We start from the raw sequence: 15,201 nt of genomic DNA, 5'->3' as shown, positions 1-15,201 counted from the left end.
TGACATTGCTGTTTGCAGTACAGCTTCCACGTTCATGTATTTGTTTTGCAGGCAGTATGAGGGCTCTGATAAACTCTTGAACTATCCTAGTAAGTTGATGAGAGCTTCAGTGTCTGGGAAGTGAACATAGCTAAACGTGGTTTCAAGTAGTTTCTAGAAGTCTAGGGCAAAACTTCCTTCCAGAATTGTAGTTTGGAATAAGTGAAACTCTCTGGTGTGGTTCAGTGTAGTGGGTGCCTGTAGTCCCAGGCAGTGAGCTGTGGTGTTTCTCCTCTTTAAAGTTTGTAGCCATCTGGGGACTAGCTTTTAAACAGCTGTTCTGTGCATTAGCAGAGTGTCTTATGGGGCCTACAAAAATGAAAAAAAAAAAATTGTAACTTTCATCCTACAGAAAAAGTACTGTTTTATGTGGTCCAAATAAAACATTAAAGAAACCCCTAACATAAACCCCACAAAGCCTGCTGCTTTTTTTACTGTATTTTATTAGAGAATACATTGAGGTAGAAGTGCATTTTCTAGGTCAAACTTTTTGATATTTACAATATTATGATCACATAAAATAAGAACAGAAAACTTTGATATCTTTCTGGAACTACTTCTGATTTATGCTGGAATGTTTTTAATCATATAAACATATAAAAATTTTATGAAGTGCGATGGTTACATTTGTATTGGAATACTGTCCCATCATAATAAGGTGTCAGGCTGTTTTTATTTTAAAATTTTACTCTTTAAACACTATTTAGGTTGATAAAATCTGAAATATATTGCCTGAAAATACTTTTCCTCTCTTTAAAGGATACCTTGATTGTGTGGTCTGAAGCTGAAAATTATGATTTGGCACTTAGCTTTCAAGAAAAAGCAGGTTGTGATGAAATATGGGAAAAAATATGTCAGGTAAGTTTGATAAATGTAAGATTGAGACAACCTAATTAATCTAAATGTTTGTGTTCAAAACTTACAGGCTGTTCTGAGTTGGAACAATAGTAGATGGAAAGTCAAAACTACTGTTATAGCCAGCTCTCCCAAATTTTGAATTTTTCAATTTAAAAACTTTCTCCTTCCTCCAGAAATTTAATACAGACCTAATCTAAGTTTTAGGTACTTGTTTAGAGCATTTTCAGGTCTTTCTACTCAACATAACTTTTTTTGATTAATCTGATAGTAGGAGATAGCTCCATCCCTGTATCATCACCTTCAAGATAGTGTTTTAAGAAATCAAACAATGTATATACCTAGCATGCATATATTTTAACATATGTTTTACCACTACAACCAGATGACTTTATAGTCATTGAATCAGTGTTGATTGTGAATAATATTTATTTGGATATTAACTATTGACATAAAAGAGTTAAATCAATATATTCACTGATGTTAGTTCACTTTCTCAGTTCTTGTTTGGGGTTTTTCTTTCCTTCCAAGCATTACAACTTCTCTTAATTCTGTGCTACAATATGTGGGATTTCTCTAAATTAGTTAAATCAAATTCTCTCTGCACTTTCTTTCTGTTCTTAACAAACATCTAGCTTTCCCCACTCTGTCTTTTGAAGTTTGTTCTTAGTGATTTCAGAAACAAAGCAAAAGAAATTTTGTTTCACAATTACATGTGTATAGATTATTCCTTTGTTTTAAGAATGAGTCTTTTCAGCAGTTTACCACTTATGTAAATAAGTACAGAAACATTTCCAAGAACCTTAGCAGTCAATGGCCCAAAAGCTGGGGACAGAAACAAAGTAGGGAAAGGGGGAAGTTTTGTTCTTAGGAAACACCCAGATAAGAAGCCCAGTTTCCTCATCCTCATGTACAGATCTAATATTTTTGTAGGAAGCCTGTGTCTTTATATCCTGTTTTGAGGCCATGCTTTGTAATTGTGTCTAGTGTACTTTATAGATCTTAAGCTTCCTCAGTCATTAAAACTTCTTCTAAAAGGAAAGCTTTGATACCATTTATAGAGAAAGTGGTTGCTGCTGTATAAGCAGAACAATGTGTGGGGTTTAGCACCATTCTGAGTATAGGCTTGCTGTTATAAATGAAGCATTATTTCTCCCAGGGGTTTTTTGCTGAATTTCAAGATTAAAAACTACAGCACCTTCTACTGCTCTGCACAGCAGTGCTTTTCTGAATTTGACATCAGGTTCCAAGCAGATGCTAAAATTAAGCTGTCATTAAAGCTGATACACTCTGGTACCCATGCATCTGTGCATTTTTTTACTAATTCATGATTTCCACAGTTTCCTCATCTCTCTGGAGAGATCTTTGCGAGTCCTGTGCATTATTTTTCCGACAGTCAGTTTTCCTCTATTGTTTTGTCAATGTTGGTTTGAGCTTTTTTGTTCTTAAGAGAAGATTCCGTGCCTCTGTTGAGTATTTAGAAAATACACAGTAACAGATTTTGACTTGCAGCTCTCCAGAGCTGAGAACAACAGATAAACTAGCAAGACTGGCCTCTCTCCCCTGTTTGAGATAGTGGAAGCTTTGAAAAGCATCAAGAGCAGTTAATAGCCTAGAGATAAATGTTTAAAGCTATCACTAGAATAATGTAATACTGATTTGCATTTGAAAATCTGTCTGCAGAGAATAAAGACTGGAAGCAAACAGTTCAGTGGTCTCTTAAGAAGTTGCCGTCCATATTAATAATTGCGAATTTCTGGGTTTTTTTGAAGTACTCAGAAAATGTAGTTTTTTTCCTTATTCTTCCTCCAATTTTTAAAAAAAAATAAAGTTAAATGTCTAATGTAGAAACAGTTGTATAAAGCTTTCTATTTGAAGAAATCTTCTCATTATCTCTTTTCTTTTCCAAACCAGCTATACTCAATGTCAGACTAGATTTGCATTTCTATTTTGCCCATACAAATTAAAAATGTGTGATACTTAAAAGGTATTTTTTTCAAAGCATTCAAATAACAGTGCATTTAAACTCCACTTTTTGACACATTTTGCAGGTTCAAGGCAAAGACCCTTCTGTTGATATTACTCAGGATCTTGTTGATGAATCTGAGGAGGAACGCTTCGATGATATGTCATCACCAGGTCTAGAATTGCCATCCTGTGAACTCAGCCGACTCGAAGAAATCGCAGAACTCGTGGCATCTTCCCTGCCATCACCCTTACGGCGTGAAAAACTCGCACTGGCGCTGGAAAATGAGGGTTATATTAAGAAGCTCTTAGAAATTTTTCACGTGTGCGAAGACTTGGAGAACATTGAAGGACTACACCACTTATATGAAATTATTAAGGGAATTTTCCTTTTGAACAGGACTGCACTTTTTGAAGTCATGTTTTCCGAGGAATGTATAATGGATGTAATTGGATGCCTAGAATACGATCCGTCTTTATCACAGTCACGGAAACACAGGGAATTTCTGACTAAAACAGCAAAATTTAAAGAGGTGATACCTATATCTGATCCAGAGCTGAAGCAAAAAATACATCAGACATACAGAGTACAGTATATTCAAGATATGGTCCTACCCACTCCCTCAGTTTTTGAGGAAAATATGCTATCAACACTTCATTCTTTCATCTTTTTTAATAAAGTGGAAATAGTTGGCATGTTACAGGTAAGTTTCAAAAATTCGTATTCTCTTACTTGTGCTTGGGCAGAGAAAGTTGGGTGATTATTCCTGGAAAGATTGAGGTACTTCGGTGGAACCTTCTCTTCTGTGATTCTGTAAGTGATTGTGGAGTGTGACAGAAAAGGCATGGATTTGAGTACTGAGTTGTCAAATACACGTCCTTTAATTTCTGGATTTGGACTAGATTCTCTCTAAGTGATTTAAATGGAGCAAACCTGTGGAATATTGAATGAGGTTCTTTGGAATGAAGAGTACTGTTTGCACTTTGAATCTTTGATTTTAATAGGAGTTTTGAGGGTTGCTGTTTTTGTGTTTTGCGACTTTTTAGTCACTAGACTTAGGGATATCTTTTGTCATGTTACCATGAAAAAATTACTTTGCCTAAATTTCACAATATAATCTACCACGATGTAGCTGTTGCTAATTTTGAAGTAAGTTAAATTGGCTGTTTAGAAAGTACAGTTTCAAAACATAAGACCATTTTTGGTGCTTGAATGTTTTCTTCGTTTGTCTTAATAAATCCCTAAATAATTCTGCTTGGAATTACCAGTTTTTCATTAAATATATCTTATTGCAAATGTAAAGAGAATATTTGGTGCTTTACATAGCTTACCAGTGTCGTAGGTGTTCTGCACCAACCCATGAACTTTCTGAACTGTGCTAGAAGTTGGTGGCACATCTCTGTAAGGGGAGCTTTCAGCTAACTCAGCAAAGTTTTGCAGCGCATGTATTTTGGTTTGTAGAAGTTAATTATGTTATTTCTCCCAAAGTTTAACAAATGAATAGTCACTGTCTTCATGGGGGCTGTGTCATCTGGAGAAATGGACCAAGTGTTAGATGTTACTGATTACTTTAATTATGTTTATATTCAGTTTGACTTTCAGGATGTACCCTGTATAATTTCATGGAAAGTATATAGCAAAGGAGAGTGAAAATTCCTTTTGCAATCTCATAGAGCTAATAATTGTCAAGACTAGGCCTCACAACTTTTGCTCCATTGCACTCGGTTATCAGAATACTGATATTCCCTAATCCACTCTCGTGGAGCTTTAATCTGTCAGGTGAAACACCTCAGGCATCTAAAGTAGTACCAAGCTGCAGCTTATGGAGCTTTAATCTGTCAGGTGAAACACCTCAGGCACCAAGCTGCAGCTTGTGCCCAGGTGAACCAAACTGTTCATGTCTGGATGTGTGTCCTTGATAAACAAAGTCACAGTTGCTTATCTAAAACAGTCAGAAGGCCTTATGCATTTTGGAGTTGCCACTTTGAAGAAGTTTACAAGTGTGACTTCGAGAGAATGTTCAAAAAGACTCAGTTAAGGGGTCTCAACTGGAGCATCCAGTATAACTTGTGTCTCAAGAATGTCTTGCCCTCTTTGAAAGTGTTGCTAAAAGCAAATTTCTGAAGAATGTACATTTTGACTGGAGGAGGAGAAGGAGGGGAAGAATTTTTCAGGAGTCTTGGTGACAGTGGCTGATTTTAAGAGAGATCTTGGTCTTCAAAAAAGAAAACTGGGCAAGGAAAAAGAGGGTCTGATCTTGCAAAGTCATTAAGGGTGTGTTTGGCAGACATCCTGAGATAACTTTATTGAGGACTAGAGTCTGATGAGTTTCCTTTTTTCTATCTCTTACAACTTGTGTTACATTAATAGATGTAGGATAGGTTTAAGTTACGATATCAAGGTTTTGTGTTGTTGCCAGACTTGTTAGCTGCAGTTCACAGTTGAAATAAAGTCTCAGATCTGATTTTGATTTGTTGTGTGACAGCAGATTTTGGAACGTTATCTTCACTGCTGTTCTCTATAATTGAGAATAAAGTCTACTTCATGTATGTTGAACCAGAAGAGTTAACATTGTATTTCAAAGTTAGAGAAACATTTGGAATTGTTGAAGTGCTTTCCACAGCTTTGAGGAGCCCAGAATGAGAGCACACAAGGAAGCTAATACACCCTGTGCTATACTGCATTTCCTTGTACTTTCACAGTACAGCCCTCTAGCAAGGAGGGAGAACTCCCTGAGTTCATAAGCAAGGATCTTTTTTAATCTGGGAATTGAAAAACACTCACAAATTGTGTGTCCATTGTGCATAACCGAAGGTTTTGGCTTACTTACCTGGCATGTATTTATTCATAAAACAGTAGGCCAGGTTGCACCTTTCTGTAATCTCTGCACTCTAGTTTCATTTCATCCCCCATTCCTACAGTCTGTGTATAAAACATATGATACCATTCCTTCCCATTTCTTTACACATTATTTTAGAGAATAAATGATGCTCTAAGAACTGAATTAAAAGACTGGTTTTGTTGATTTCACTTCTGTAACTAATTCCTAAGGGCTTTCTTCCATTCGTGTGTGGTTTAACATCATGCATTCCTGTAGCTGGTATTACAATACTTGTGTGTGTGGAGGGGTTGTTATTGCATGAAGGAGTCTAGTTCTCTGTAGTTCCTGGCATTTGTTATTTTAGGTCTTCTGAGATCTTGGTGCTCTTAAATACACCTTACATGTGTATTTAAGAAGTGATTTCTTTCAGATGTGATTATTAATTGAAAAGACTCTGGGTTGCCTCATGGTAGTTTGTTGGAAGCCATGGACCAATCTCAAGTTCCCAGTAGATTAATAAAAAAGGCTTTTAATGCCTCTGCTGTTGACTTTAGGTTGTCTTTCTTGGACCATTGGGGATGTGATGAAAGAGATCTCTTTTTGGAAAGTTTCACTTGGCAGGATAAAAGTAAACTCCCTGAGTAGCTGATATGCCATGGCATCCTGCAACTCTTCTGTGTACAACTGACTTGTTGGGTATTCTGTTCTTTTATATCTCTGGCTGTGAAGGAAAGGAAAAGAAAAACCTTTAGCTCCTTCGTGGAAAAGAAGTGAGCTGTAATGAGACTTTTCCATGTCAGGCTGTGTATTAACCAGTGGCACCTTGCAGCACTCTCATCTCAGTTAACTCAGCCAGACTGTAGTTTTAGAGAAGTGAATACAAGTTTCAGGGAAGTTTGTACAAGGCTGTACAGATTGTGTCTTATGCTTCTTGACAAGCTGAGTGACTTTACTCAAAACTACCACTGTGTTTTATTTAAGGCATTTACTGTCAAGATAGGCCATTTATGGTCATTAAAGGTCACTGGCATTTAAAGTCAGTTTTTCAGTTACAATTAATATTGAAGATGAGAATATGCTGATTCTTCAGAGTTCTTGCTTTATTAGAGAGACTTTGCATGTATTTAAAAAAAATTAATTCTGTGGTCGTGGAAGATACTTGCTTCAATCATTTTGCATTCTCTGGTAGCTAAAATAACTGTTGTCCTTTTGTGCTAAAACCAAAAGCAGAAAATAGGTAACCTTTGGTGTTAGGTTATGAACCATATTCTTCCTTCCTTCTTCATAAAGGTTAGCTTTCTCATAAGCTTTATAAAAATACTTGTATGGATGGGCTTTCTGAGACCTGGAGGTAAGTTTGTTTGTGGTTTAATTTTATAAGATAGGTAATTTTAAATGAGCATGTCAGCATCTCACTGAACTAGATACTGTTGTTGTATGATGAACAGTAAAGCCATGAAAACAGTATTCCCAGACTGCAGAATTAACTGCTGTGAAAATTACTCAATTACAGATTTTCTCATTCACAATGTGTAAGATATGAATTGCATTTTTTTGCAATTTCAGCCCCTCCTAATATGCTCTTACTGCTTGGGGTCCAGCCTGTTCTAGTCTTGAGATATCATAGCCACCAAGAAACTTGCTGAAACATGGAGTTGGCCAAGTTTTGAGAGTGGGGGTGGGACAGGTAAGTGGTGTTTCTTGCTTTATATGACGCTCTTTTGCAATTTAAAAAAATATATATACTGATGAGCATACGGGAGGCCACCAGTTCTTTCCCTTTGTATTATTAACTAGTTCATTAAAAAAAAAAAATCTTGCAAAACTGCGCCATAGAGTGAGCAAACACTATTTCCGTCTGTTCTCTCCCCCTTTTCTCACTGGTGTGTTATTTTTGTCAGCAATATCATGCAATATCTTTATCTTCCAGAGTAAAGAATATTGTTAGGATTACTTTTGGGTATGTGCATTTAGACTTCAAGGTCTTTAATTTTCAGGAAAGTGGAGAGCAGAAGGAGAAAATTGGAGATATTTAAAAATAGTTTTTGTGCCTGGTAGAGCAGTGATTAGATGGTATTATTGTACTGGTAAATCAGAATTTTTAAATACAGAAGTCATATTACTGATAGTCCCTATATCCCTTTTCAAGAGCTAAAAAATTCCAGGTATTTAGGTATATCTGTATATTTTACTGTATTAATGTGTAATGCTAGGTTTTAATTTTGAAAGTAGTTTTACAGATACTTGCTTATTCTTAACAGAGTCCTGTGGATGCAAACATAATTATCTGTAGTTGTTTTAGGGGAAGAGTTATGTTAGTCCATACTGGTAGTTTTGCCCAAATCCAGTTGGCTTTCTTATAGTAGTTCTCTCAGGAAAACTGGAGATTTACTTTCAGCAAAATTCACCTTGCAATAAAGTGTAAAACGATACCACTTTCAGGGGGAAATGACTTGGTGAAAGACATTTGCAAGTGGTGCATGCTTATCATTTTTGAGATTAACTTCTTCATTGTAGAAAATTATTTTTCATTATTTTTTTGAGAAACTACAAAAGTCATTTGGCGGATCTCGCTACTTTTGCAGCACGTTGATTCGAGTGGAAGTAGTGCATGATGAAGGCACGTGTGGAAAGGCACTCTGATATAAAGGAGGTTTTAAACTAAGAAATCTTTTATGTGGTAGCAGGAAGGAATGTGTGTTTGAAGTGGTAATTAACTGTTTGCTAGTAATATTTTCTGAAAATTTCACTTTATGGACTAAAATACTGTTTCTGCCCAAAATGAATATTGAGGTGGAATATAGGATGGAATGTGTGCTTCTTTGCACTTTAGGTGATGTTGAGTTTCTTTGATTTTTTTTTTTTTTTTGAGAAAAGTATGTTTTATATCATTTATCTGTAATCACAGACACAAAAATACCTGATAATTGAATGTTAATTACATTTAAGAGAAGCCTGGTTTTGAGGAGTCCTTTTTTTAAGTGCCTTTCAGGAGGAGGAGGGCTACTTTGGTTTTTTTTTTTTTTTTTTTTTTTTTTTTTTTTTTTTTTTTTTTTTTTTTTTTTTTGAGATAAGTATGTTTTATATTGTTTATCTGTAATCACGGACACAAAAATACCTGATAACTGAATGTTAATTACATTTCAGAGAGGCCTGGTTTTGAGGAGTCCTTTTTTTAAGTGCCTTTCAGGAGGAGGAGGGCTACTTTGGAAGTTGAATCACAAATCTAAATAGTGTCTTTTTTTTGTGACCCTAGCTTATCTGTGGATTTTCTTGTTTTTAAAATCATAAATGGTTGAGTGAGTAGTTGGCCTGGCTTGTTTTTAACTTCATGAGCTTTGAAATGTATTAAATCTAGAAGCATCTACTTAGATCTTGCAAAGCATAAATGAATATACTTAGTGTCTGGTATACACGTAGTTTAAGTAGTGCACTTCTGATAATTTCTGTGGCTGGGGAAAGTACCTAGAATCCACAATTGCATCATAAACTATTGTTTGCAGTTTGGTTTTCTTGGAAAACAGTTGTGACCTTCACAGCTTCTAAGGTACAGCTGAATGTGTTTTGATACTTGTCTGTGTGAAAAGACCACATACTGCAGAGAATTGTGCATTTGCTCTGTCTTCACAGACATACACTGAGGGATTTTTGCAAGTTGAAAAAGAAAAGAAAATATTCAAATTTGTGTAATTCTATCATCCTGTGTTGATGCTTTGTGACTTCTAAAATATGTGAACTCTGCTTTCAGACTGTGCATTTCCATGGGTCTTGGCAGTATTGTTCAGGAATGTTTCTTTAGCTATATTGCCCTTGTCACTAATTTTACAGCTTGAGAAAAAGAATCTTATACTTAGAATGTTCTTTGCAATGGCACTTTCTCTATAGATGTGAGAGGATTGGGTCTTTTCTCATGAATGGCAACCTGTCTGCCTGTCATTAAGCATCTGGAATGAGATAAATGCTGAATGCTTTTCAGGGCTAAGCCCAAAGTGTGAAGTTAGTAATAAGTTGTTTTTATTTTCTTGGAGTAAGTGCCATTTACTGCATATTATCCACGCAAGGGTGGGATGTTTCAATCACTCATATCCATCTTAATTGTCTGATTTTAAAAAGGTCACGGTTGTTCCGGAGTCTAGAGATTTCAGGTAATCTTGTTAATTTAAAAGTTCAAGTTATTTAATGGAGTTTGGGAGAGGACATGACATGGAGATATGTTTCAGTATTACATTTAATGCAGAATTCTAAAATACTGTAGTCTGTATTTGGAATGCTGGAAGATAGTTATGTACTGAACTTCTGCATATTTGTCCTGGAACATTAAGTGCCAGCATTGAAGCCTTTATCACTTGCCAGTTTTAGGTTCCCTCTACAAGTCCCATGTGTTTGCCTGCCCAGTACCAGGGTGAGTGGGTTGCCTTCTGCTGCAGACAACCACATGCTGGACAGTCAGGGATGTGGCAGGATCTGGTCAGAGAGCTGAGCTGGGGGTGCTGCCCAGCCAGCTCCTGCCTGTGCTGCTGTGGCATGTAGTGCCAGATGTGCAGCTTCCCCTGCTGACTGTCGCTGGGATGCTGAAGTGGGTCATAAATGAGACCCACGTATCTCTCACAGTACAGGGTCTCTCCTTCCTTAACGTAAACCCCCCAGTTTGGTGCTTTGATTAATATTGTAAACTATGTGGCCTTCTCTTAAATGCACTGCTAATCATGGGAAAAAACCTGCATATTCTTCAAAAGAACTGAGTTTTATGGGGTTTTGTTTTGTTTGGTTTTTTTTCATATCAGTGACTGAATATGTCAGTATGTCTACTGTGGGTTGCTTAGGTTACCTGTGATGTCTAATGAGTTAAATATTAGAACTGAAAACTTACAAAGCCATGTAACAGCTGGATAGCAGGTATTCAAACACCCTTGCATTCTCCCATCAAAGCTTAAGGTATGTTTCTTGAAACCAAATACCTTAATAGTCATTTTGGATGTATTTCACTGTTGATATCTGGAAGTCAAAATTCACATCTGTGCTTGATCCTCCAGAGTGAGTTTTGGTATACTTCAAGTGAGGCCTCTCTTATCTCCTTCTGTTTTAATTTTAGAGTCACTGAAACAGCACCTGAACTTGTGTCCAGAAATCACTCTTTTTCATAGTCTGTTGGGTCAGGTTAGGAGCACAGCTCAGCGTCAGACAAGAGAAAACGTGGCGTATTCTAAAGATAAGGTTTACTTTACAGTGCAGTGAGGATACAGTAGCTCATGCCAGCCTGTTGTGGGTTTATCAGTGTTGTGCAGTGCCATGTAGAGATGCTGGTTGTGTTGTGGCAGTGTTGTAGCAGCCTTGGCATGGTGTGCTATGAGAAGAGAGGTATGCACTTCCTCAGCAAGGCTGCATGGTGAGCCTGAATGAGGTACTGAGGTAATTCACAATCTAAGACAGTTTTTGTATGTGTATCTGAAGTACTTTCATGGGTTTGCTTTATGCAGTGCAAACATGAGCAAAGACAGCTTGGGTTTCTGGCGCTGTGGTTTTGGGATGGAGGGATGTTGCATATCCATGTGTTACTGACTTCACAAGAAGCAACAGTGGCAGCTTTCTGAAAAAATGTATTAGTACCTGATGTACTGGAACCATTCTCAAGCAACTGCTGCCTTACAGGAGAAGGTTTATTTCTGTCTTAATAATCTCCTAGTTGTTAGGACTGTAAAGGTTATGGAAAGCTAAATATTGCTCCTTCTTTCAATTTGAATACACATTTTTGCAGTGTGTTTGGAGCCAGAATGTCCAATAAATTCTGTGTGCCATAGGAGCAGTTGTTTTGATTTGGTCTCTAGAATTCACCCTTTTCACAACACTGAGGGGGAGGAAGCTCACTTCATTCCTGCTGTTAGGCAGCTTTCCCTTCATTATGTCCTTGCTTTTGTTCTGCTTCAGAGATGTAGTAACATTCCAAAGATATGCATGTGTGTGTGTCTGTGTAGGGCTGTGTGGGGGACGTTGTTTATAAATGTATGTAAACAGCTGACCAAGGGTAGTGTGATTTAGGGGGACTGGCATGTGACAAGGGGGAAGGAAGCTGAAGAAGTCAAAGACAAAACAATGAGAGTTGCAGTAGAAAGTAGGAAAAGGGCAACTAGACGGCAGTGCAGCAAACGTAATTGAGAGTGAATTGTTCGGGGGTGGAGGGATGCTGAACGTGATTAAAGCTCAAAAACAATATGCATATTAATGTACTTGAATTAGAAAGTTGATACTGGTGTGATTAATTACAGTATACAAACATATGTTCTCTTCATTCCAGGAAGCATGGTCTAGAAGAATTTTAGATTAGACTTGGATGCCTTTTTATATTGTCAAATAAACAAATGGTATTGTTTTGCTTTTGTAGGAAGATGAAAAATTTCTGACAGACTTGTTTGCACAACTAACAGATGAAGCCACAGATGAGGAGAAAAGACAGGAATTGGTAAGAAATCCGTAAAATATGTGACAGTTACCACAAATTGACATGTGAATCCTTTTTTTTTTTTTTTAATTACTAAATTAGAATATTCTTGGTTTTCAGGTAAATTTTCTGAAAGAGTTTTGTGCATTCTCACAAACACTGCAACCTCAAAACAGAGATGCATTTTTCAAAACTTTGTCAAATATGGGCATACTGCCTGCACTAGAAGTCATATTGGTAAGTCATTTTGATTCTATTTGTCATAACAACTTTGTTTATCTTCAGAGAGGCTTTTTTAAAAAGTAGCTTCAGCACAAACTTCAGCAAGTGGTTTTCTTTTTGTTTGCTTTATTTGGCTTGTCCTAGCCTAAGATTCAAAATGTTCAAAATATTTTTGTAAAACTTTAAAAGCTTTTACAATGTGGCTTTGGTAAATACCCTGGCATTCTTCAGTTTTTGTTTTCCTATTTGCTTTCCTAGCTTTGGTTGCTTTTTGGTATCCAAATAAGTTAGAAAATAGGGAAATAAATCAAAGGGCAAGGAAACCATAAAATTTATTTTGTCCAACTGTTGTCACATTTACAGAGAAGTATGAGTTGACTTAATTTTAGAATATGGTTTAGCAATAGTTAGGTATGATTTGTGAGAAGGAATTAAAGCTGTATTTTTTCTGGTTCCATTTAACCCTTTCAAGAAAACAAAATTATTTTATTTGACTTTTCCAGGGTATGGATGATGCACAAGTACGAAGTGCAGCCACTGATATATTCTCATATTTGGTTGAATACAACCCATCCATGGTACGAGAATTTGTCATGCAGGAAGCGCAGCAGAATGATGATGTAAGTAAAGAGTCCTCAGAAATGGCTGTATTGTTTTGGAAATTATTGGGGTTTGAAGTTACTGCTGTACATTTACAACTGTGAATGACACGAGGCCTAATTTCAAAGAAGTAATTTGGAATTTGGTAACGGGACACTGAACTGCTGTGTTCTAAAGAGTTCTCTTAGGTGGGATGAGTTCACCTGCTCACAGATACTTGTTGCATTGTATAATTTCAGATTTGGCGCAAGGGAGTAGCATTTGAATTGATTTTTTTTTCTCCTCTCTTAGGATATATTACTCATTAACCTCATTATAGAACACATGATTTGTGACACAGATCCAGAACTTGGAGGAGCAGTGCTGCTCATGGGTTTGCTTCGTACTTTAGTTGATCCAGAAAATATGCTTGCCACTGCCAATGTAAGTAAATACCTTCAAATGAAATTACGTTTGATTTTTTTAGGATATTTGATGATATGTGTTACATATTTTTTTTCATTCCTTAGAAAACAGAAAAGACAGAGTTCTTGGGTTTCTTCTACAAACATTGTATGCATGTTCTGACAGCCCCTTTATTGGCCAATACTACAGAGGACAAGCCTAGCAAAGGTAATGACACTCTGGATTTTGGGCACATCAAGGCTTTTGAATGTCAGTGTTTAGAATAATTGTCAAATAATTTTCCATCTAAAAGTTTGAGTCTGAGATTATGAAACATAGTTTAAAGTATAATGCTGATTCAATATGTAGTCATTTGAATAATGCATGAATACAAAACTCTGCAGAGAGACCTGATTTAAGAAGTGAACAACATTTTCAAATTTGGCTTTAGCAAAAAATAAAATACTTGTACAATTTTTAGGAACTCATGAGGCAGTTCACTGACACAGACTTCTAATCATGTCTAAATGGTTTCTTAATGTCAGGGATTACTAGAAATGTTGCAGCATTTCCCCTGGGAAGGTGTGCTGAATTTGAGAGTTGTTTCTTCAGCTTTCTTCAGTCTAAGAAAGCAGAGATCAGTGATGAAGTAATTATTCATGCTGGCTACTAGCAGCAGTTCTTACAAGTGTTAAAAGACCCCGAGGTATTTCTTGCATAGTTCTTTAGTTAAAAGGCATTATAGATCACATTTTTGGTGTAAACTTAGTCAAGACACTGCATATGGGGTGACAGTTTATGATCTAGATTTGTAGGCATCATAATGTGATTTGGTTAAATAAGCCTGAGTACTCATGTTAGGGTTAAAGTCTGTACTCTGAACAATCAAACACCAATTTAAGAGAAATGTAATTGGTTCCATATTTTAAGAGTTTCCTGCCATATCTGTATTCTTAGAAAATATTCAATCCATAACGAATTTGTTCAATTTCTGTTTTAAAGACTAAACATATTCTGCAGCATGTTCCATAAAATGTCTGTGGGAAAATAAAAAAAACTTGTAAACAGTAAAAATGTTTACTGGAGTGCAGTTGGATATTTGGAGTTAGCTTCTGAAGGCAGTGTTCCAGCTACATTTAATTATTTTGGTTTTGTTTTATTGCAGATGATTTTCAGACAGCACAACTCTTGGCATTAATACTGGAATTGCTAACTTTCTGTGTAGAACATCACACCTATCACATAAAGAACTACATTATTAACAAAGATATCCTGCGAAGGGTACTCGTTCTCATGGCCTCAAAGCATGCTTTCTTGGCATTGTGTAAGTTTGAAAGCTAAGGAATAAACTAGAGTTTTGTGGATGTGAACTGATGCATATCTTCACTCTGCTGGAAAAAAACTGTTCATGGAGCATGACAATTTTTTACTGAATACAGAAATTCTACTCTTATAGTCTATGTTTCTCATACTAGATTATAGTTATATCAGCTACTATAAATAATTTTGCATTTATAGATACATTTTTATCCTTAAAAAAGAAGGATTTTGCTTCATGTCAGTGGAGAGGGGAACTGAAGAGATGGTATGTCAGTTTTGAATATACTAAGAGAACATTGTAAGTTTTGATGGCTTTTTAGTAGAAATTATGAGAGGTACTTAGTTAGAGCTATGACAAGTTCAGTGTGCTGCTCTTCAGACTGGTAGTTTCTTGACCACACTCAGCGTAGTAGTGTCAAAGCAGACTTAATTCTGGAGGCAAGTTGGAGATTTTCTCTGTAATTCTGCTGTGCACATAGAGTTAAAAAACCAAAGCCTTAAGTTGACTGAGCAGTACCATACAATAAGTACCTTTTAGATTTTGTAACCAAATTACCT

The 15,201-nt window shown here is 36.3% G+C and overlaps 1 protein-coding gene across 1 annotated transcript in view; it reads left to right on the top strand.

Moving 5' to 3' along the window:
- PPP4R3A (protein phosphatase 4 regulatory subunit 3A) overlaps nt 1-15,201 on the top strand; it is a 42,326-nt gene that overhangs the window by 18,140 nt on the left and 8,985 nt on the right. The window contains exons 3-10 of the mRNA XM_041416344.1: nt 799-897; nt 2,946-3,563; nt 12,061-12,138; nt 12,238-12,354; nt 12,843-12,959; nt 13,231-13,362; nt 13,449-13,551; nt 14,489-14,647. Of these exons, the coding sequence (XP_041272278.1) occupies nt 799-897; nt 2,946-3,563; nt 12,061-12,138; nt 12,238-12,354; nt 12,843-12,959; nt 13,231-13,362; nt 13,449-13,551; nt 14,489-14,647 (1,423 nt within the window). The remainder of the gene's footprint in view (nt 1-798; nt 898-2,945; nt 3,564-12,060; nt 12,139-12,237; nt 12,355-12,842; nt 12,960-13,230; nt 13,363-13,448; nt 13,552-14,488; nt 14,648-15,201) is intronic.

Source organism: Onychostruthus taczanowskii, unplaced genomic scaffold (genome assembly GCF_017590055.1).
Source record: "Onychostruthus taczanowskii isolate IOZ18803 unplaced genomic scaffold, ASM1759005v1 scaffold1, whole genome shotgun sequence".
Classification (NCBI taxonomy): Eukaryota; Metazoa; Chordata; class Aves; order Passeriformes; family Passeridae; genus Onychostruthus; species Onychostruthus taczanowskii.
This window is presented reverse-complemented; position numbering and strand designations above follow the sequence as displayed.